We start from the raw sequence: 24,458 nt of genomic DNA on the forward strand, positions 1-24,458 counted from the left end.
CAAGACTACAGATATTCAGGTACAAAGTAACCGGTTTCGACTTATTTCTACTTAAATAGTAGTTAAATAATTAAGCGATTAGGGAATTAGAAACATATATAAAACCCTGATGAAAGAGTCGAAATTTTACTTAAAAAGAAGCTTAACCGAACCAATCTCTTGCCGAGTACAGTGGGGTCTGATCTCTTCATAATATTAGATGTAATAAAGACAGAAATTTTTCCAGTTCAATGAGAGTGACCGAAAAGTTGTAAATTTTGGAAATTTCCGTGAACACTTGGTCCTAAAACGAATTAGTTAGAAAACGAACGACGGACAATCTGTTAAGTTTAACATATTTAGATGTTTACAGCTATGGCGTTTAAAATCTACAACAACCCTGTCGCGTCCTTTGATATATACTAGTGACGCGACAAAAGAGGCATTTGACATTGACCGGTATCGGCACCCTCGGGATTTGGCACGCACACACCTACCTGGACCGTCTCTGATTTCATTCATTAGCCACTCGTAGGGAGCTACAGTATTTCACTAAGTGGATTGTTTTAAGATTTAAAAAGTAAAGAATATTTTGTTATTTTTATGAACGTTTCTTCACAAAGTTATATTTAATTATAAGTTTCTTTAAAAGTATATTCACACGATTGAAGAATTTTTTGTACTAGGCATGTATATTCGTCACACATTTTGTTTTACCAAGTAAGTTTTTCTGATAATTTTAATTTTAGCCCTTACATCGTGGCTAGTGATTCAAAAATTTATTTTAAAAAAGAAGTTTTGGCTCAAGACCGTATAAAGGAAAAGAAAACATTATTAAAAGAGAAAGACCAATGCCTAAATTAAATATAAATACGTCGACAAAAAATTTCGACATTTTGACGATAACATTTTCGACGAATGACGATTCTTTCGTAAAATTGAAGCAATTTGGAAATCAAAGTGTAATAGAATTTAACATTGGTAGACAATATAAAATAAATATTGAAAATTATAACGAGATAATTACGATTAATAGGTATATCTAAATTAATAGATGTTATATGTTTTTTCTCAAAGCGAGAATTGGCATTTAGGGGGCATAGGGAATTTATTGAATCTAATAACGGAGGTAATTATATTGAACTTTTTTATTTATTAAGTACAGTACGTCAGATAATCTATTAAAAATACATTTAAAGAAGTATACGGTTTTTACTGGCTTATCGAACAAACGAATACGAACGGGCCCTGACGCGCAATTAATTGATTGCTCCTGTAAGTCGGCTTCTTACAGAAACACAGCTTCCCTATCATCAAATGTCACGGCACGCCACTGCTTCATCAACTGTTAATACACCCCCTGATTTTGTTTTCCAGAGACATCGCTGTATTCGAACGTTTTTTGATTTTTACAACTCGAATTTTATTTATTTAAATGGCATGGTTGATGTTCATAGCTAAAAATAAATCCTAACTAATCCGTTTAATTTCCTCGTTGAGAAGTAGCATATGACTACGATTTTATTACACAAAATCTAGAATAGAGAAATAAGAATTCTGTCTTTTTCGTTCTAAAAGAAATACACATTCTATGTAAGTCGCTACTAAATAACAATCAACACTTCTAACGTGACAAAAAAATTTAACTTATCAATTTATATAGAAATGAAAAGAACCCTTTGAATGTGTGGCTTGTTAGCTCAGTCGGTTAGAGCGTCGTGCTAATAACGCGAAGGTCGTGGGTTCGATCCCCACACGAGCCACTATATATTTTTTTTCCTCCTATTTTTTATTTTTAAATCTTCGTCATTTTTACTTCTTTAAAACGAAGCAAGACAAATTCATGTATTTTTAAAATCAAACATATCTACGAATTTCAAAAAACGACCAATAGATGGCAGTAACGATATCCCTCCCTACACGTGGTTCCTTTACCTCCGCGTGTACGATGTACCGGTACTTCACACGATTAGAAACTAAATCCTAAAATCTGCGTTTATTCATAGCCTACAATAAAAACAGCTTAGTCATTTGTTCTGAACACGTGTGTGGATGCCTAAGATAGTTAGCATGTTTTCTTCACTAGGAGCGCTGATGACCGGACCATTCGATCAAGTGATCAATACTAATACTATTGCTTGTTATGCAGGCCCGCCGTAAGCGGGCGTGCAAGGTGTGCACCACCCGCGGGCGGCAAATTGGTATTGCTGGCAAGCTCAGCGTAGGTAGTCGTAGTTAATTAAACAGGGGCGGCATAATCGGTATTGCACACGGGAGCTCAAACAGCTAGCGGCGCTGCTGTTGTTATGATAGTATTTTCGAATTTTTAAATTTTTGAAATCTATATATCCTGATACTGTTGAGTTTTAAAATAGTTCATTGCTCTGTGCGATTTTGTACATCAAATAAATCGAAAAAAAGATGAAATAGTAAATCTTTATCACGGAAAATAATAAAAGTAGCACCTCTATAAATTTTTGTATTATTTTGATAATTACTGCATGTGCTGTATGTGTATAAAGAAGACTAAATACAGTAGAGCATCGATTATCCGACTCAATTGGGGACTCGGGTTGGTCGGATAACTGAAAAACGGATAACCGAAAAGTATGAAAAAATACATTATCAGTATAGTATATTAGTATATCGCTATTAACCTGCTTCGCGTTGAATTTTCATAGATGTTAAGCCTAAGAAATTTTTTTTAAAATAATAATCGTCGCTATTGTATCGTTAAAAATTATTTCTTTATTTTGCACAAAATAAATACAGTACTGTACTGTATATTGAAAAATATAAAACAAAAAAAAATATATATTCGGGTTACATATTTTACATAAAATAAGCCTATACATTAGAAAAGTCCAAATTTTTTTTTCTTCACAGCTGACACTCGTTTTTTTTTTGCCGCTAAATCTTGCACACGTTTTAAAAACAGCAATTGGATATCGTCGTTAAATAAAATTAAGCCTCGTTTAAATACTGGCCTCCCTTTCATGGTCGAGTTAGTGTTGCCAGCTAAAACACGTAAAAATTTAACAAAAATAATATTAAAGTAGCCAAGACATAGCCAAATATTGTAGCGGCACATCACTAGCGTACATTTGAATTTTCCGACTAGAACGTGGTCGGTTAACCGATGTGACGGTTGATCGGGGGTCGGATAATCAATGCTCTACTGTAGATTAATTTTAGTAATACAAATTTGAATTGCTTTTATATGTTAAGTCATAAAGAACCAAGAGATAGTTATCAGCTTAAATTTTAATAAATGTATAATTCAGTTGTACAAATGTTTTGTGTTAACATAGGAAGCTTCGGAAAATGTGAGAATTTTTTAAAGGTTATTTAGTTTATTATATTTAAAAACAGTCATGGCCGCAAGTGAATCAAAATATTTCATGATGCACCAGTTATGGCCGCAGAGATGGCCAAAAATGCTGTACTAGTTTTGGCCACCATATGGATTCTTTCCATACGCATTATTAGGGTATTATACTTATATTAGGATTTTACTTTTTTCCAGTCAAATAAAAATAAATAGTTTTATAAGTAAACTATACAACAATTTGTTGTGGCAGTAATATTTTTTCTATAAGTTAAGTCTGCTGTGGATAAAATAATATCGATAATATAAAAGACTTGATGGGTATAAAACTACAAAATACTTTTTTTTTGGTCATTTCACTAGTTTAAAAGCTGGAATAATATTCAGAGACTATTGACTATATATTATGCCCAGTTTTTGTGAATTATATTAAAAAATATTCTGGTAAAACAGTTTTACTTGCATTAAACATGGGGTAGCCACAACTGGTACACAGGTGGGCCACAACTGGTATAGGCATGGTAAAAACTAGTAATTTTTGCAATATTTTAAAAAATTCTAAATTTCGTTTATAAAATGTTAAAATTAATAAAAATTAATGTCATAAAGTGAAAGAGAAAATGTTTTTGCATTATGTTTACTATGTTTTATTGCTTTAAAAAATTGTAAGAATATAAAAATATTTTTTGAAGTTAAAAATTGTTTTAATACGGCCACAACAAGTACAGTACATCTACCTATTAATTATTATTGCGTATAATTGCGTCCAGATCAGGCATGTCAAAGATGCTGTCCGCGACATAGTTAATAAACAAAGTTCTTGAAGTGAATAATAATAATAATAATAATTATTATTATTATAAAATAGAAATAATAATTATTATTATTTCTATTTTTATGTATATATATATAAAATTACATGTCCTGACTGACTAAGTAATTGATTCATCATCGCCCAGAGTAAATCGCTGAACCTAAAAAATTGAAATTTGGTACACAGTTAGGGTACTGTACGTCATGAAAATGAACACTAAGGCCAGGAACACACATGCGCAAAATTGTTTGGCAGAAAACTGAATCAGAAATCAGCTTTCAGTTCAGTTTCTGTTTTATGCCAGAACACACAAACGTAAAAATTCTGGCCGAATAGGAAACACCACTGCCACTAACAATGCTAATTTTAATACAGTAGAGAGTCGTTTATCCGAATCAATTGGAGACTGGAGTTGTTCGGATAACCGATTAAGTACAAAAAATATATTAACCTGTCCCATGTTGAAATTTTTCTCCGTTGCGTGTCGCTTTGTGTTGAATTTTCGTCGATTTTAAGCCTAACGAAAATTTTTATAATAATAATCGAGGCTATTGTATCGTTAAAAATTATTTCTTTACTTTGTACAAACAAAATAGATATATTGAAAAATATAAAAACATAAAAATTATACTTTAGAAGTAAATCTAGTATCAAAAAAGTTCGATTCAGCACGACACATCCGACTGGAAAGCGTTCGGATAAACAACTCTCTACTGTAATTTTTTCTCTCATATAGGCTATCTATCCCTTTGTACAGTACCTTCCATTTTTTTCTCCACTTCCTCTGCTATAATATAGAAAATTTAAATTAATAGACTTATATTCCGAATTCAAATAAAGAACGTGTGATCTAAATACTAAGCCTATATATCGATTCTACTAGACCTACCTGTTTGAAATTTTGCACCTGTAGCCATCCATAAACGTTGTTTAAATACAGTGTCTTTATACATGACACTGATGTGGTCGAACGGATTCAATGAACTCTTCTATTTCATTTATTTTTCATTTTTTCGAGACCGTCACAATTATAGGGTCAACCCTCATTGCCCCCATTATTAGAACAAAAACCACGTGTCTACTTTGACGTCACAGAAGAGACTTCTCTTTATTGGAGGAATTTTGGCGTAAAAAGTAAACACATGCTCTACTCTTTTTTCAGTTCTGTTTCAGCCAAAATTTCAGAAAAATTTACGTTTTCTGTTTTATGCTAGATTTTACGCCGAATTTTACGCATGTGTGTTCCTGGTCTTATACGTAATTTGGCACGCCACGACTGTCAGAGTTTGAATACTGATTTTGTTCGTATTTTGGCGAATACAATAAAACCTGTATAAACCGCACTCGCACGAAATCGTATACAGTATATATATATATTTTCCATTTTGAACAATTTTACTGCATTGTGCGAGTTTTCCGTAATTACCGTTCTTGTCCTTGGATCGAACGGATCTTGCTTTTACGTCGTCGTCGTACCGCCGCTTGGGTGCGTTCGTAAAATTGAACGAAATACTAACGAGTCGTTCATGAAACGATCCGCATGCTCGATGTTCGAAACGAAATGGTTTACATGGCGAATTAAATGGCGTCCGGCGACATTGACGTTTCTAAATCCGCTCGATTCGTAAGTCGTGGATTAAAATCGCTTCGCATGGACGCAAATAAGTCAACCGACTATGTGAAGCAATCCGAGAAAAATATTTCGGATAAAAATACACTAGCAACAGTTACAACTTCGGTTTTAGGTACGGCCATTTTGTTGTGAACCATGGCGTCATTCTCGTTTGACTTTACCAACGTACCCTTAGCAGGGAACGACGTGTGTTTTGAAGTTTGACCTTTACGGAATGACGTGAATAATAGAGAGGTTGCGGCCGACGTTTTCAACGCAAAAATGTGTACGTCAGACGTTCAGCACCGCCTTTCTGTAAGCCTAGAAGTTTATGGGACAAATTTGGAACGTCGAGCATGATTCCACTGACGTTCCAAATGTCATTGTCAAACTTCCTAGGCTTACAGAATGGGGCGCTGAACGTCCGACGTACACGTTTTCGCGTTGAAAACGTCCGCCGCAACCTCACTATTCTTATTGTGACGCCTACGTAACTCGAACACCACAAAGTCTCGTCGACTAAGACTATTTTCTCGTGTAATAAAGCGATTGCAACCCAAGTTCTAGAATGTTTAGTCTAGATTTTCGTTGTTTTTAAACCAGTGAAGTTTGCTTTATAAAACATATTTGAGTACTTGGACAGTGGTTCTTCTTGATATTCTAGTGTTTCAATTTTGTTCTCGACAGTCCAAAATGTTAATATTTTAATTCGATTGTTAAGTAATGGTTCTGTTTAAACTTATTAGCAGTAATTCGTCCTGGCTTGAACTTCAATTCTTCAAATTTAGGGCGTATTTGTCGTGTTTAGTGTGCGATTGCTGCAATTACTCATTGGGCTGCAATTTGAAAAAAATTGTACACTTATAAATTCCCATTGTCATCCATCAGCTGTCTTTCCTTAATCTCCAGAACTGAGTTAGATGAAAGACAAAACCAGATATGGAAACTTTAGAGCAGGGATGGGCAACCTTTTTCTACGTAAGGGCCACATTTCAAAACTTTTGAACTGACGCGGGCCGCACACAAGAGAAAAGAGGAAGGAACTGTCGGTAAATCACAATTCTTTATTCATATATAATTATAAATTGGCATATGTATACTTAATATAACTTCTGGCACCGATTTAAACGTAATATATCGGAAATATTTGGTTAAATATTAGTCACCACTAGTTTTAAATTAGTTTCGACGTGTCTGTTAGCCGGTTTCTTGTTTTAATTTTTACTAAATTCATTGCGAAAAAACTTTTCACAAATATAAGTTGTAGAAACTAACGTTTGAATTTTTGTTGAATATATCATTAAGCTGGGAAATTGATATATTTATTCATATTTTAAGCCACGCGAGCCGCGGGTTGCCCATCCCTGCCTTAGAGGCAAGAGGCCCCCATTAACTAAATATGAACTTTGGATACAAACCGGAAGTCAGATGATTTCAATTCAAAAATTCCCCCTAAAAGGAATTAGATGACTGGCATGACTATTGCTAGCAAGAAGGTATGATATACAGCACAGGGGCAAACCACTACTAATTTGAGGCAAAGAGCATATATTTTAAATGAAATAAATTTAAAATATGATTAAAAACTGCAGCCTGGCATTGTGACGTGTCACTGTAAGTAACTGTATGTTTTAACAAACATCCCATACCAAACTTTTCGTCATTTTCACGATAAAATTATCCAAACAATAATAAACTAAAATATTTTAATATGCTAAATTAACACATGAGATACATTCACTCGCAGTCACTCACTTATGTCAGTGGGCATGGTCGGAGACGTGCCCACCGGCCGAACAGTCTTGCTGACGAAGATCTTAGAAGCTGTTCCGGAAACTCAAAGTCGAGTGGCACTTTTGTGATAAACGGAATCGTTTGAGCAACCTGCCACCACCTTGGCATTTTGGTACTATTGCACGTAATTTGTTAAACAATAAATACATTCAGCAGTTACTCTACATAAGAAGTTATTAATTCATGCATTAGTTCATTTGATCTTCATTATATTTACAATAAAAAATTCTCTTTATATATGTATATATATATGTATATATATATACTGCAATGCACTTTAAATCTTATTCCTTTAGAGGAGTATAGGGGGCAGTGAATGATCTCTTATTGGAATATTTTCTAATTTTACAAAATCATGAAAGTTTGAGGCGATGGTACATTCTGTAATGGAATGAAAAAACAACAACACGGTACACTTAGGATTTTTGATATACAAATTCTCAAAGGCAATACTATCACAGTAAGAAAAACAAAGTTGAAGGATTTTCCTCTCTCGTGGACGAACCAGTCGCCCGTCCGTGAAGAGGAAATGCGAACGTTGGGACCGACGGCGATGACGGCAATCTCGAAACCTCCTGGAAAACTGGAGATCTGTACAGGTTTTCCCTCGGGGAAAATATATAAAAAAAAACCTACCGATAAATCGGCGGAGTATTAACTGAAAGGAACTGGGCCTTCGGACGCAAGAAGGCCTCCTTTCTCTTGCATTCATGAATAACTTTTTACACAAATTATTCTAAGCTTCTCATGAGAATGTGGAGTTCGCGAAAAGACTGTCCCAGCTTTCCCTGCAACGTCTGGCGTTTTAGTATAAAGGCACGTATTGACAGAAGTTGGTTATAACAACTCATACACTTGTTATACCTGGAGAAAAAAATACAGAATTTTAAGTTTTGTTTTGCAAATAAAGTTCTAATTAAACAATTTTAAATAAAATCTCAATCTGCCATATAAAAAATAAGTCTAGAAGTAGTAACATTCCACAACAGTTGTTATTTTTCCATTTCAGAGATTCTCATGTAATAATAAAATTTAAAGTCTAGCTAAATCTTTGTTGTAGATCATTAGACTTGCCTATGTATTACAGTAAATAAATTTACCTCTCTTCTCTCGTAATGTCCACTCCCACCCCTGGAGGAGCAGTTATGTTCGTTTTGATAACTACTGCAAAATTTTTCAAGATGAGCTTCAGTCCTGCACATCCCACAGTCATATGCCTAAACAAAAAATAAATATTTTTTGAAATACAATCAAATTTCTTCCATTGTCTTTAAAGATTAAAAAAAAACTAACATGTAATAGGACAGCACAACATGCTCGTAATAAATCAATGAAAAATTTTAAGAGAGATAAGTGAATAAATAGTACAGGAGCAGGCTGGTGTTACAGGAAAAATTTCTATTTGTATCTCCCAATAAAATTTAGTGTGAATCCTATGACAAATTTCTTGGGTAATACTTTCAAGATACGACCGACTCTCATGTCAAGAAATTATATTACAAACAGTGGAAAGAACAATATTTTTAATAAGAGAGTGTGCATAAAGAAAACATTATTTAGGTGTCTTTAAGTTACAAGACTGAAATGCAAGTTTCAGAAAGTCATGAGAGACTGATTCTGCATGTAAGTGTAACACTAAAATAGTACATGTTAACAAAGCACTTTTCATGTAGATGCTACCAAAACATTGGTGACTTATTTTTTAAACTACATGGTCACCAATAAATGAGAAACCCAAAATTTGGGTAAATGAATTAGCACGATTGCAGAAAGTTAGGTAGCAATGTTACGATGGGCATCTTCCATTACATTCCCAATGATAAAAAAAATCTCAAATGGAACATTTCACTTCAGTGTAACAAAGCATCACATTATTATTTTATTATCACACAAATCAAATGACAAATTAATTGATAAACTTGAATAATAAATAAACTAGTCTAGACTTGCAACACAGATTGTTTTTTGATATAAAAAAAAATAAATAAAATAACCATAACATAAAAACTGTACAAAGAAACTTGTAACAAAAATCTAAGTTCTTTGAAATAATGCAAGAAATAAGCATGCAGGAGTCTATGTCAAACATTTGACATCTGAGTACAGATTCAGAACATAAAATGCATGCTTTGTAAGAATCCAGTGGTCACATCCACTCTAAAATTATAAATGTAATAAATGCAAGAGTTCCAATATTGTTCAGTGTGAAAGAATAACTATAAATGCTTCAATTAAATGTTTTGATCTTCAGTAAGGATCAAAGGTTGCTGCATTTTGAAGTACAGAGTCAGTTCTTTGTTTGGAAGCATTTTCTGTTCGTTAGAAATACACTGAGTGGCCAAATTATTAGAGTCTAATTTGGATAGGTCTATTAGTGATGCATAGTGAGACAACAGCAATCAGTAGCATATAAAAGACATGCTCAATATCAACAGAACTGTTTAGAAGTACAGCTAGCTAGAACACGGGTAAGACAAAAAATTTAAACATCTTTGATTGAGGCATGATCTCCAGCAAGAAGAGTTGGTTCCAGTATTTTGGAAACTTCTAACTTCCCTGGACTTTCTCACGCAACAGTATCTTGGGTGTTCAGAGAATAGCAGTTGGGCCAAAAAATGTCAAGCAATAAATGCAACTGTGGACAGAAAAGGCTTTGTGGATCAATGAGGTGACAGGTAACTGGCACAAATTATCCATTGCAACAATTGAATTTGAAAGTAAGTCATTTCTGTAAAGTCTACATACTTAATATTACATTTTGGCTTGTGTAATACAAGACAAATTTGCTCTGCTTGCTTCCAGTTTTTAGATCGACTGGTCAAAGACATGCTACATACATTTTGAATTCATAATTATTAATTTACAATTAAAAACTCCATACTCACGCTTCATATTTACTCTGCAGTAAATTCGATATCACGGGAAGTAAAATCTGACACATGTCCAAGTTCCACATGGACCTAGTTTAAAATTATAATAAAGTGAGAAAAATATTAGTGAAACTCAATTGTTTAAAATTTTCAAGTTTCTTACAAAAAATTAAATTAAATAGTAGTTTTAAACTTACGGCCTGAGTGTCACAACATTTAAAATGTCTACCAGTATTGACGAATCGTTCAGGTGAATGGCAGATTCTAAGGCATTCTAAAAAAAAAAAAACATTAATGTAAAAATTTTCCCTATTTAAAAAATAAATCCAGCAAAAAATATATATATATTTTTAAAATTATACAAACAACAATTTGCATTAATGTTTAAATAATTCTGTATCATATTTAACAATTTACAAGGGTAGATCAAATATAAATGGGATTTTTGTTCCTGAGCAACTAAGGTTGGCAGTACAGGGCCCGTGCATCTAGTCTGATTGGGTAGGGTCATTAAGACTGGGAATGCCGGCCATTTCATACTTTCAACCAATTCGTCAGTAGTGCTCACGATGTTGAAACAATAGGTACACCCTTCTGTTGCAGAATGCATAATCATACAATTTTTTGCTCGTGAAGGAGTCAACGCAACTTGAAATTTTTCGCAGATTGACTACACAGTTTAGGGATCAAACACTGTCAAGGACTTGTGTGTTTGCCTGGCATAAAAAGTTCAAGGAAGGACGGACACAAGTGAAAAATCAGAAACACGATCGCCGTCCTTGGACCAGCATCACAAGTGAAAACATTTGAATGGTTTGAGACATTATTGAAGAGGAGAGACAAATCAGTTTGTGAAATTGCAGAGAAGGTTAGAATAAGTTATAGAAGCTGTCAAGCAATTGAGATGTCATTCTCCTCCATGACAACACCAGGCCCCATACTCAGCTCTAACAGTCTCAAAACTTAAAAAAATGCACTGGACTGCACTTGATCATCCTCCCTACAGCCCGGACCTATCACCCTGTGATTTTCATTTGTTTGGGCTGCTTAAAGAAGTTATAGGAGGGCAGTGATTCAATGATGATGCAGGAGTGGAGGAATTCATGCGCAATTGGCTCCTGATGCAACCAACTTCATTCTACAATACTGAAATAAGAAACCTTCCTTCTCTCTGGGAAACATGTATTTCTATAGCAGGAAGCTATGTAGAAAAATAAATCATAATGTTTTTTCATTTTTTAATAAATAATTTTAAAACATAAAATAAATCCCGTTTATATTTGATCCACCCTCATAATTTTCTAAATTAGTTGATCAAAACTGCTAACAAAGAAAGTTAAGATTAGTTGCAACTAAACTTTCAAATTAAATACTTTTGTTGCAAGAGGAAAAAAAAAAATCTCAATCAAAATTATTATTATGGATTCTATTAACATTTAAATATTTTTTATATTGTATAATATTTGTGCAAATAACATCTACAGTTTACTATTCAAGCAAAACTAGTTATAGTGGGACTGCGTAATACAGTCATCATCTGTTTAGATAAAAACATTATGTAAGCTGTAACACATTTATGAATATTTGGGGAGAATTTAACAGTTTTATATCAATGAATTTATGCCCAGATTGTTTAATACATACACATCTAATAGTGCAGCCTGTTTAAAAAGCAACTTAACAGTAGACTCTGGTAACATTATGTTGTGCACTCAACTTACAGAAATGAGTTGAAGTATAATGCAATTGATTTCTCTAACGGGCATACAAAAATAGTTTTGTTCTTTTTGGAAAACTTTTATGAAATGCTTACATTTGACAATTAGAAAAACTATTATTATTGAAAGATATAAATTGTCAAAATATATCCTATGCTCAGAAAAAATTTTGTGATTAAACAAAATAAAAAACTAGAAAACACTGTATTTTAAAAAACTGACAATTTATAATACAAAATTTTTTTCAAATTATTATTATAACTCTGAAAAAAGAAGAAAAAGTAAAAATTTTTTTTACACATTTTTAATAATCTAATTGATTTTGATAATAATTATTCACTTTAATTCCTTTGGTTTTCCACTGGGCAAGAATTATCTGCAAGTTTTTCTTTCGATATGTCATTGCTGTCATCATTGACTGGTGTCCGCCAATTATGACAGACATGGCCTCGGCCTCAGACATCTTGTGTTCAGTTTGCACGCCATGGTGAAACGAATTTTGAAGGTGTTTCTGAAAAATGTTTTAAACAGATATTTAATAAGTAAATTTATAATTTTTTAATAAGATTAAATTTTCAAAGTATACATATATTTATTTTACATCAAGATATAAATTGTCAAAATATATTCTATGCTCAGAAAAAATTTTGTGATTAAACAAAATAAAAAACTAGTAAACACTGTATTTTAAAAAACTGACAATTTATAATACAAAATTTTTTTGAATAGCTACATTAATAGTCATTTAACTATTCAGATGTTAATAGTGCATAGTTTAATCTTGTCCAGTTTTGGCACTAAGCAAAATTTTTCTGTATTCCATTCTAGTGTATTTTAGATATTTGATGTTCTAATAATTCCTTGTAATGTTTTAGGTATTGGTGGCAGTTTATATCTCAAGTTTATCATTGTTATAAATAAATCACTTTTAATACTTTTAATTAATAAAATATAAACTTAAATTTTAAGTGAATCATTCATTATAATATAAAGTACTATCTTTAATAAGGAGGATTAAAAATTCAATTTTATTTGTATATGCAGTAATACTTTTACTTTAAATATTTTATTCTAAAAAAACAAAGATTTTCAAAGTATTTTTATAGTGAGTAACTTGTTGAAATGATACACTCTTTTGTGCTTCTTTTTAAAACTGTTGGAAAAACATGTTACACATTTAAATTTACTTCTGTTAATTCTTTCATCATATTGTATTTGATATCTCACATCCTCAAATTGCATTCCTTTGATTCTGGGAAGTTATAAATAGTCCAAGGAAAATTTAAAGCATGGAGATTGCACAACTCTTATCTAATGAATAACATAATAATGGATCAATGACTCCTGGAATCAAGCCACTTTGATTTTATTAATTCAATCTAACTTTGAGAGTTGGAAATAGTCATGTTTACAAAACTGGAGCTGCATTTCATAAAGTTATGAATTAAAGCATGTATATGATAAAAATATCAGAAACAATGCCTCGTTTCTTGTAGAAACCTCAAGTTTCTGTAACAACTTAAGGTTTTTTACAAGAAACAACTTTCAGAATGAATCTTGATTTCAGACACTGCTATTCGAGCAGAACTCCCTTGAATTGATTTGAATACAACCAGTAATTTGAGCCTTATATATTTTACTTAGAAGCTGAAAAACACTAAGATACGAGGTCTGTGAAAAGTTCACAAACTTTTTAAATTACATAATTGAGAATTGAATCTGAATGAAGCATGCACAGCTTTCTACCAGCAAGTTTTGTGTACTATTTGCTGAAAGCAGTTTGTTCTATCTTCATTTCTTGTTATGTCATGGTCATTTGTGTAAACACATGTTAATTGTATTTTGTGATTTTCTTTCCGTGAGTGCAATTGAGTGAAGAGTTCTGGGATGGACTAGGTCTGATAAAAAATTTCATGAAAAAACACCATCACTGGGGATGAGACATGGGTCTACAGGTATGACATGGAAGCAAAATGTCAGTTATCACAGTGGGTGAAAAAATCTTTACCACAACCTAAAAAGGTGTGACAAGTTTGGTCGAGCGTGAAGGTCTTGCTCACTGTTTTGAGGTGTCGTTCAGTGAGAATTTCTTCCAGAAGAAAAGACAGTAAATAAGGAATACTATCTGGAAGTGATGAAACATCTTCATGAAGCAGAGAGGAAGAAGATTGACTGTTTGGAGAGAACAGCATCATGACAATGCTCCCATCCACACATCACTGCTAATAACAGTGTCTTTGGCCAATAACTTGACACCACTTATTCTCTAACCTTCAAGTTCACCAGACTAAGGCCCAGCAGACTTTTTTGTTTCCTATATTAAAATCCACTCTCAAAAGTTGCTGTTTTGAATCCATTGATGCAATTACAGAAAATTTGCTAGTGGAGCTGCACATCATTCAAAAAGAAGCATTTCAGGAAGCGTTCCTTTCATAGTAGAAATGCTGAATTCAGTGCATAGACTCAGGGGGGAATACTTCAAAGATGACAAAACCGGCTAGGCTAAATAAAATTGCATGACGTTACTAGTTCACTAGCTTCTAGGTTAAATGCAAACAACTTCTATTTGCAAAGTTTGCAAACTTTCCAGATAGACCTTGTATATTTGTCAAAGCCAAAAATGATTCTAAAATCACAAAGTACTGGTTATATTCAAATGAATTCAAAAGCAGTTCTGTTCAAATAATAAAATATGAAAAGTTTTTCTCAAAGATTAAATCACATTTTTATAAGATACTTCTGTAGATAAGAAAATTAGTCTTGATTCCTCATTAATATTAAAAATAGCAAAGAGTGATGTCATTTTGTAGGTGACTGGATATTGAATAAAGAAAAAAATACCAAGTAAAATCTCTCAAATGTTTGAACACTTCATTTCTATCAAAAATAATAATTTGCACAATATGAAATCTTTAGCGCAAAGTTGAAAGAATACAGTTCACGAATAAGACTAGAGTGTGATGAATTAATTGGCTGTCAGAAATCAAATTCAACATATTCACATAATTTTTACATGATTATAATGAACATATTTCTGAAACTCAAATAATAGACATCATTTTCTTACTTTCTCTACAATTTACAAACATAAGAAAAAGTTAAAAAAGAAATCATTGTACTTAAAATGTTAATTCAACTTTATAAAACTTACAGGAAGAAATTCTTCTAAATCAAGACCTGCAGGTCTCTCCCTCTGGTCGGGAATGAAGTCGACAAAATTCGGCACCACCTGCCTCTCAGGATGTATTATTGCTCTCTGAGGCTTGACTTCTTTTTCCACTATTGGTACAGGTCTAACGACAGAGATAGTGGAAGAATCAAAGGTCTTGATGTTGTGTCTCATGACAGAATGTTTTTCTAAAGGCTTTACAGTTGTTACAGTAATTGGAGGATTACAAACATTCTGAACTATTTTCTGATCTGGTATTTTTGTGTAAGTTAAATTTAATGACGAGTGACTGACTGACATGGATGCAGTAGTAACTAATGAAATCTTCTTTTCTTTATTTGGCAAAAGATTTGGCATCTCCACAGGAGGAACAAATGGCGGAAGTTCGTTGTCGGAAACACTAACATTCTGCACATCGCTCGTCTGATTATTTAAATCTGAATAAAAAAGAAAATAAACACAAAATTTATATTAAGCATTAAACTTTTACATATGATGTGTCAATGTTTTCAATATAAATTGAGATTTCTCCTGCAAAAATCGAGCTAAATAAAATCTCTCTCCAGAAGCATAGTACAATCTTACTTTTGAGAGATAAGAATACTAATCTATATAATAAAAGCATACAAACAAATAAAAAAACGGAATATAAAATATGCATGCATACCCTCTGGAGGTGACGGAAATGGTTCCACCTTTGGAGGGGTTCGAGTCACTAGCAAAACAAAAACCAACAATTTAGTTCATGCTAATTACATGCAATATACTTTATATTCATGCAAACAAAATCTGACAAAGAAACTAAAAGTACAGAATACAACAAGTATAATTATGTTGTAATAATAATGAAATTTTATTCTTAAAATGATAAATTACGAGCGGGATTGTCAAAGTTTAATTAAAATCTTTTCTTTTACTTATATGTGAAACTTTCTTAAAGAATTAATGAATTATTGTCCTTCAGAATTAATAATTACAAATTAAAGAAATCACAATTTCTGCCAATGAATTTATATACAATGTCTTATAGAAGAAGCATTCAATTCTATTCTCTAAGTAATACATTTTTGTATGTTTCTTATTTATTGAAACACCCAATGAGCCCAAGAAAAACAATTTGTTTCTTCAATGAGTTTTTAATATATTAAATTATTCAAAAAATTTGCAATTGAGATGTTTTCTTAAATTTTGACAATATAAAAGTCATAAAATGTCTCAAACTGTATAAAATACAGGATCCTCCAAAATAAATTCCACATTTTAAATTACTGTGATTATGTTAATTACTATCCAAGAACTATTCAACATACACTAATCGATAAAGTAATCATCAGAGTTTTGTTGTCCATCTGCATTTGAATGTCTCATTGTTGACTACCTTTATGAAGCATTGTAAACAAAAATGGTAACTCTGCAACAAAGAAGGCATTTTGCTTTTTGCACTTTGCAGAGTTGGAATTGGTCATCATTGTGCAACATGAGTAATCTACAGGAGTCACTGAAGGAGTGATAATAGAAATGGCTTAGCAAGCTTAGAAAGAATTTGAGTATCAGTCAGATGTGTGCAGTGCAACACGAGGTACACTTGTTGAGAAATTTCAATAGGCAAATGTGAAACTTTGACAGTTTTGCAATGTTTTTATGTATATTACAATATTCTTGGATAACAACACGATTACAATAATTTTAAACGTTAGCATTCTCTTTGGAAGACGTTGTATATATACATAGAACATTTGGTCAATGGATACTATGATGCTTTAGCCAAACAAGTTTGTTCATTAGAGAAATAACTTAATTTGAAGAAAAAAATTCTAAAACATTAAAAACAGTTATGCAAAATTATTTGAGTGATGTTTTGCGTAACTGCTTTTAATTTTTTAGAATTTTTACTAAAGTAATTACTAAAGTATTTACTTTAGATAAACAAAGCAAGTTTGTCTTATTTTTAAATAAAGTTTCTTTTAGTGGAAAATGTTTGATTTAATGTTCATAAAAATAGATTTATGATACCAATGACACCAATTTTTTAATAAAAACTATGAAAAAACTTTAATTTACATAAAGTTTTGCCAAACAGCTTAATTATTACTGTAATGAATTATAATAAATGTATTTTAATATAAAAGAATTTTATTATAGAAGATTGATTTTTATACTTTGAAGGAAGTTGCCAGTATTTTACATTTGCCTATTTTATATCCAATTTCCAAAACTCTTATAAATTCTTAATCTGTCAAATTTATCCATATTCCTCATTAACAGTTGCAAAGATAATGAAAAATCATTTTGTACTGTGTCTTAATATTTTAGATGCATGACTGAAGTTAATATCAATTAATTTCACAAAGTAAAATTATATTAATATCTCATTAATCTCTTAAAGTTATTTTAGCTATGAATTGCATCTAAGTAATAAAATCCATTATTTGATACTTCCAAAAGTAAAAAATATTTTCTTACTTAACATTTAAAATACTGTTTGGCAGTGTTTTGCCTATATACTAAACATAACTGATCTTTGTATTTCGTAGCATCTTTGAATTTCATCTTAATTTTATCTTGACACACATCATTTGTGTAAATTTATTATTAATTGTAATTTAACTATATAAATTGTAAAACGCTCTTATGTTTCTTGTTTTAGAAGTATGAACCAATACTTACATTCTCTCCTAGGATGGAAAATTTCATTGTAATCATGCTGATCTTTGATATCAGCAGATGACGCAGCATCATCTGACTGTTCGTCTGGTGTTGAAGAGTCTTCTTCGGCTACTTTTACTTCCACTCTAAAATAACAAATTACAGTATGTAAAAAACTTATTTTCACAAACTATGTTACTGTAAAATTTACTCACTGAGATTTTCTGGAATGTCTATTTTTCACAAAACTCTTCCGAAAATGTCCTCTAAATTTATTAATAATGAGTGCTTTTAATATGATCTCAGACAGGTTTACAAAATAAATTAGTGATATTTAGCACATTACCCAGGTGAAAAGGGGGAAGGTGTGATAACTACGGACGGTCCCATTTGACCAAACGGCTGAACTCTCTTCAAATCTACCACGTAAACTGATACACTGGTTAAAGAGAAAGCTCCAGCAATCTAAAAAGCATGTTAAATGAGTTAAACCTGTTGAATTTTGTAAACAAGCTTATTTTAAAATGATTACCAATTGATTCTGAGATGCTGCTATATCAGTGACTTTACCCCATCCCATGACTAGAGTGTCAAATGTACGTGCAGGTTCCCAACCATAAACCTTTAATAAATCTTGAGCACCACTAAATAAACATTCGCCTTCGGGATTGAAATATATACATCTATAATAAAATGTTTGATTTAAGTTTACGAAGTTACTTAGTTTTTCTATATTTTAAACATACCTAACAGGAGCAGAATCCCCTTCCGTAGAAGTGACCAATTGAAAGCTTTCGAGATCCCAAAATTTTACTGTTCTAAAATTAAAATACTTTATAAGTTAATAATTTAAAAAACAAATATAAAAAACCCCATATAAGCTTTATGAAAAATGGGTACTGGTAGATTTAGCTGAAACTTTGATATTTTATAGTTCTAGTAGTCCTGATCAAAAGTCAAAGGCACCAAGTCAAAGAATGAACGTTTTTGAGTTATCAAGCATCCAAGATGCAAAGATAGCATAATTCATGCCAATGTTGTAAGGCCCTACTTAAATCTTTTTCATTTCATAATATAAAAAGATATGCCCCAACATTTTGAAAAACTTAACAAGTCTCAGGAGTGCATCTCTTTCAAGAAGGATTCCCATGCACTCTATAAAGGAGTGCATTATAAACCCAAACAAGCAAGAATCAATCTTGCTTGTACCGCATAACGAATGAACAAATATTGATGTTTGGCACAGAGAAATCCAGATAACGTACCTAACATCAATACCATTTGAAAACACATTTTATATTTTGAAACAAAGATTTAGGGCTTCACAATATGTGTACAAATTATACTGTCTTTGCATATTGGATGTTTGATAACTCAAAAACTGTCATTTTAATTTTGTGCCTATGGTGACTTTTGGAACCACTAGAACTACAAAATATGAAAGATTCAACCAAATTGACCAACACCCACTTTCCATAAGGTTTGTGCAAGATCTTTCATCATATCATATTTGTTATACCTGTCTGAGCTTCCACTGGCAAGAAGGAATTCGTTTGGATGGAAATCTACATCACCAACGGAACCTGTGTGGCCTCGAAATTCATTCAGCATTTTCCCAGCAGGAAGATCCCACAACTGAAATGAAAACATGTTTTTCAATCAAAAATTTCTAAAATCATTAGAGAAGGTATGAAATTTTCATTAGATTTCATATTATTTTAAATATACTTGCCCACATTAAAACAGACACTACACTTCTGATGTCTGGTGTGTTTAAACACAACCAATTATATTGCAAATACTATGCAAATAAATGTTTTCTGTAAAATATAATATTTGAAAAGTAGAACAGAGAAGTTCTTTTCAAATATTATATTTTACAGAAAACATTTATTTGCATTGTATTAGTCAAAAACATATACAGTATATATATATATGTTACTATATTTTAGTTTATAAAGTAAAATAACAAGTTTTTTTTTGTTCCAGCAGTATTTTAATTATGTAAAAACGTTTTCAACTGCTTTGAGCAACCTTCATCAGTTAAACATACAACAAAAAAGAACGTAGAATTATAAAATTATGAAAATAAGAACAAAGAATTCTAAATTTACGATATATATATATAAAAAATTCTATAGTGCTCACGCAAATTGTCGGTAACGCACTTGTGCGTTAATCCAAACGTAAAACAAAAAAGGTAGAAAAATATCTACATAGGCATCGTAAAAATATTTACATTAAATATAATGATAAACTAAATGTGACATTAATACCATTGATAAGATCCTTTGCGGATGCCTACTTTTAACTGTAACTTAGTGATGTTCTGTTGCTTTAACAGTGTTAATTTACATTATCAAAGAAGGATTTCCAGGCTGAAGCTAACGTGTCTGCATCTCTATGGTTGATGCAGTTTGTGGTTAAATGAGCTCTGTGTATTTCCATTTTTTCAATGTGCTTAACCGCTTGTCTTGATCTTGCGACCCTCACAATCGAGGCTTTATCCCAAAATACCGTTATCCCTTGCTCTTTCACAAATGCTGCCAGTACCATAGAATCAGCATTCCTGTTCACTGACTGCTTATGCTCATATACTCTCTGTTTTGAGCTCCTCATCGTAGCGCTGACATATACTAGATCAGTGTTAAATCGATGGTCTCTAATTGGGATGGAATATACTCCTGTTCTGTCGTGCTTTTCTTTTCTCTTATCGTTTCTTAAGATACTGTACACCGTTGGGTAAGCCTGTATATTACATGCAGATTCCTATGCCTCGCTACTTTCTTAACTACTTTACTTAGAAATGGTATATAATCCAGAACTAAGTTTTTCTTTGTCCAGTTTGGGGTTGTTGCTGGTCCTGTTTATGTTTATGCATTCTTGTAATCAGGTTGTCGATTACTTTCCTCTGGTATCCATGTTGAACCGCTACATTTCTTATGTATTCTAACTCTTCATAAGTATCATAGACATTCGTGCAATGTGTGTGCGCACGTTTTATCAAGGATCGAAACGCTGTCAGTTCAACAAACTATTATTTTACTTTATAGAATCAATTCCAGTAAGAATTGTTTATTTATTGTATTTTAGTTTTCAAATTAATTGATAATTGAATCATTTTAAAAGGATTAACATTTGTTATCCAAGTATGCTGCTATTGTCAGTAATCAGGATTAGCAAGTTGGTGTATTCCCACTAAATTTAGTTGGAAACTGATGACCAAGGGATATTTAGTGGAAGATACAGTACTTTTTATAGACAATTTTGAGTACTGATTTTTATATCAATATTTATATGGTATTGTGTTATAAGATACTGTACTTTTTTTTGAGCAGCCTAAGATGAAGAGCCTAACAAATTTTAATATTGTGCTGAAGGTCGAGTGTTCAAGTTCAGGCTCAATATCATGTCACATTTAGTGGGAAGATATTCAATTTTTGTAGGAACAAGAGTTTAAACTAGTGGGAAGCTTATCTATTTATATAAATTGGCAACAGCAACATTATTATCCAAGAGTTGACTAGTGTCAGATTACTGAACGTATCAAACTAGCAAATGACTAGATTACAGAGATTGTACCATATAAAGAATAAAATGAAGAACAAACAGAAATTAAAAGTCTGCATTTTTGAGGAAAATAATTTGAATGTTATGAATTAATTTTTCCCTTGCTCATTATGTATGTAATTCTATAAAAATACTCACAAACATAAATAAGGTTTACTAAAATTTTATTATATCTAAACCATGAAATATTTGACACGTTTCCTATATACTAAATAAATAATGGCTAGTACCTTTTCTGAAGACAAAAATAAATAAAAAAAATTCATAGAATTTTCTATAACGCATTAAAATATTTGATGATGATGCTTTTATTTTATAGTATTTAATTTGTATAACTACAAAGGTTATCTGAAGTAAGGGTTTATCACACCAAGTTGTATCAATCTTGTCTTGTCCCAAAATCTTGTGTATCAATAAAGTATTAAATCTGGTATTATAATGTAATAAAAATACTTTTTCTTTATTAAGACCACCAAATCCACCAAATCAATATCACAGATAATGTACAAAGAAATTGTTAACAATGCTCATCTGTACTTCTTGACTGAATTTTTAATAAGAGCCCATATTAAATCAGCTATAGCTCCTTGGGCCTTTTTTTTTGCATGAAGAAATTATGGTCAGCCTAATTATACAGATGAGAAAAACAAAACTATATGGAAGTGGAATAAAAAAGGCTTTAACTACAAACACGAAATCTAAAAATTATTTATTGAAATTAGTTATTATGTAGATCACAATACTACTTATTTCAAACATACTTATGAAAAATATCAATGAACAAGAATGTATTCCAGAAGCCATACCTTAACTGTCCCGTCGTCACCACCTGACGCAATCCATCTTCCGTCCGGACTGAATTTTAAACTATTAACTGTTTTGCTATGACCCTGTAATAAATGTTTACTTAAAAAAAGATGGATTTTTTTTGTTAATACAATTATTTTAAAATTTAATTATACATGCCTTATAAGTATATATACAGCCTTTCCTTCTGATATCCCATAACTGTAAAATAAAAGTACAAAGTTAATAAAAACCTGAAGTGCTCATTAATTAAAAATCTTTAATTACTACATTTTCCTTTAAAAGCAATACAAAATAAGTAGAAGTTCTGCCAATTGTTATTCTATATGATAATATATATTATAACAAATATGGTAGACCATGTATTCATGAATGCAACATGCTAAAATGACAAAACTATCAATATAGTTTCCTAGTATTTAATATTTAAGATAAACAATGTCATCATGCACAGAAACTGATTTCTGATAAAATCACTATCATAATATGATAAGTGAAATTAATTATTCATAACAAAAACTAAATTCAGTTTGAAATGCTTTAAAAGTATTTATGTTTCAATCATCTGTGTACAGTCTTCTAAAATGAATGCTACCATTCAAAATTATTGTAATTAAGTTAATTATCTGAAAGTATCTGACATACACCAATTAACAGAGTAACAGTTCTAGTTTTGTCTCCCATCTGCATTTGAAAGTCATGTTGTCTACTACCTCTCGAAAGTGCCGTAAACAAAAATGGTGACACTGTAACAGAGAAGCCATATTGTGTTTTGTGAAGGCACAAACGTATTCTAAAACCTTGGAATCACTCATTTTGACACATGAATAATCTGCAGCTGAACCATAGCTGCTATGGGATGTGTGATAATAGGTATACTGTACCAGTTAGGAATAATTTAAGTATTGGTTGGATATGTGCTGCATGACAAATAGTACACATGGTGAAAAATTATAATAAGCAAATGTGACACTTGGACATTTTCCTATGCTCTCTGATAAACACAAACATGATTACAATAATTTACAATGGTAGCATTCTTTTTGAAAGACCCTGCATGTATATGCATATACATAGCTATTACTTATAATTCCTATTTTAATATCCCACAGTCTGCTTTTCAAATCAATTAATACTTTTCCATCATCAAGAGCAAGCAATTGAGTGGAACAGCTGGAAAATAAATCATTTGGTGAGAGTCATGTTGTTTTTCAGCACCATCATGTGCAAACATCTCCAGAGATTGAAGTTTTCAAGCAGTCTAAGTTCACTTTGGAACGATGAAGCAGTATTGATGAAATTGTATTGTTGTACCCAAAAACTAAGAACTTTACACACAAATCTGATTTATAACAACTATTTTTGAATGTAAATTATTTACAGTGGTACCTTGGTACTCGAACATAATCCGTTCCAGAAAGAGGTTCGAGTACCAATATGTTCGGACTCCAAATCATTTTTTCCCATTACAAATAATGTAAAATGGATTAATGCGTTCCAATCCCCAGTTGATTCGCTAGTATTTTTTTATTGTTTCTTTATTCTTTAAAATAGTCGATATCGTCGACTTAGCCATAGAATATTGGACAGCGAGATCCGAAACACGCACTCCATTTTCGTGTTTAGCAATGATTTCTTTTTTCAGTTCGATTGTTGTTCTCACTGTTTTCTTTTTCACTTGACCACTTTCACTTTTATTCTTCTTGGGACCCATGTTTAAGGGCTAATAAATCAAAAGAAAAGGATGCTAATCCAAAAAATATAGCACAGCGTAAGTTAATGTGCATGCGAAAAAATGACTGTCTCGTAAAGACCAACAACTGCCATATTATCGGGCTAGCAAATGGCTATAGTAATAATAATTTAAGATAATTTGGTACTAGAGTTAGGCGTTAGGCACCATCTCTTGCTAAATTTAATAATTAGAATTTTAATTAAATAATTTAAATAAATTTAGGCCTAACTGGACAGTCTTGTAACTGACGCTGACGCCACGGCGGTGGCGTCGACTTGGCGGGCTTTCCCGTTCGAGTACCAAAATTTTGTTCGGAAACAGGGGCATTTTTTTTCGAAATTTTTGGTCGGGTACCAATTTGTTCGGGTTTTGAAACGTTCGAGTACCGAGGTATGACTGACTAATTTTAAATTTTC

At 31.8% G+C, this 24,458-nt stretch overlaps 1 protein-coding gene and 1 non-coding gene across 2 annotated transcripts in view; one reads left to right on the forward strand and one right to left on the reverse strand.

The window, feature by feature from the left end:
* The first annotated feature begins 1,668 nt into the window (after positions 1-1,668).
* TRNAI-AAU (transfer RNA isoleucine (anticodon AAU)) lies at positions 1,669-1,742 on the forward strand. Its single transcript has one exon. It is a non-coding gene; the product is annotated as a tRNA-Ile (tRNA).
* A 5,683-nt stretch (positions 1,743-7,425) lies between these two features.
* Positions 7,426-24,458, reverse strand: part of LOC136989548 (katanin p80 WD40 repeat-containing subunit B1-like) — a 58,537-nt gene continuing 41,504 nt past the window's right edge. The window contains 15 exon segments of the mRNA XM_067287762.1: positions 7,426-8,391; positions 8,628-8,744; positions 10,413-10,487; positions 10,595-10,671; positions 12,456-12,626; positions 15,267-15,721; positions 15,952-15,999; positions 17,952-18,076; positions 18,146-18,196; positions 18,277-18,395; positions 18,463-18,613; positions 18,677-18,748; positions 19,450-19,565; positions 22,307-22,390; positions 22,467-22,508. Of these exon segments, the coding sequence (XP_067143863.1) occupies positions 8,259-8,391; positions 8,628-8,744; positions 10,413-10,487; positions 10,595-10,671; positions 12,456-12,626; positions 15,267-15,721; positions 15,952-15,999; positions 17,952-18,076; positions 18,146-18,196; positions 18,277-18,395; positions 18,463-18,613; positions 18,677-18,748; positions 19,450-19,565; positions 22,307-22,390; positions 22,467-22,508 (1,836 nt within the window). The 3' untranslated portion in view covers positions 7,426-8,258.

Source organism: Centruroides vittatus, unplaced genomic scaffold, assembly GCF_030686945.1.
Source record: "Centruroides vittatus isolate TY-2023 unplaced genomic scaffold, ASM3068694v2 scaffold_654, whole genome shotgun sequence".
Taxonomy (NCBI): Eukaryota; Metazoa; Arthropoda; class Arachnida; order Scorpiones; family Buthidae; genus Centruroides; species Centruroides vittatus.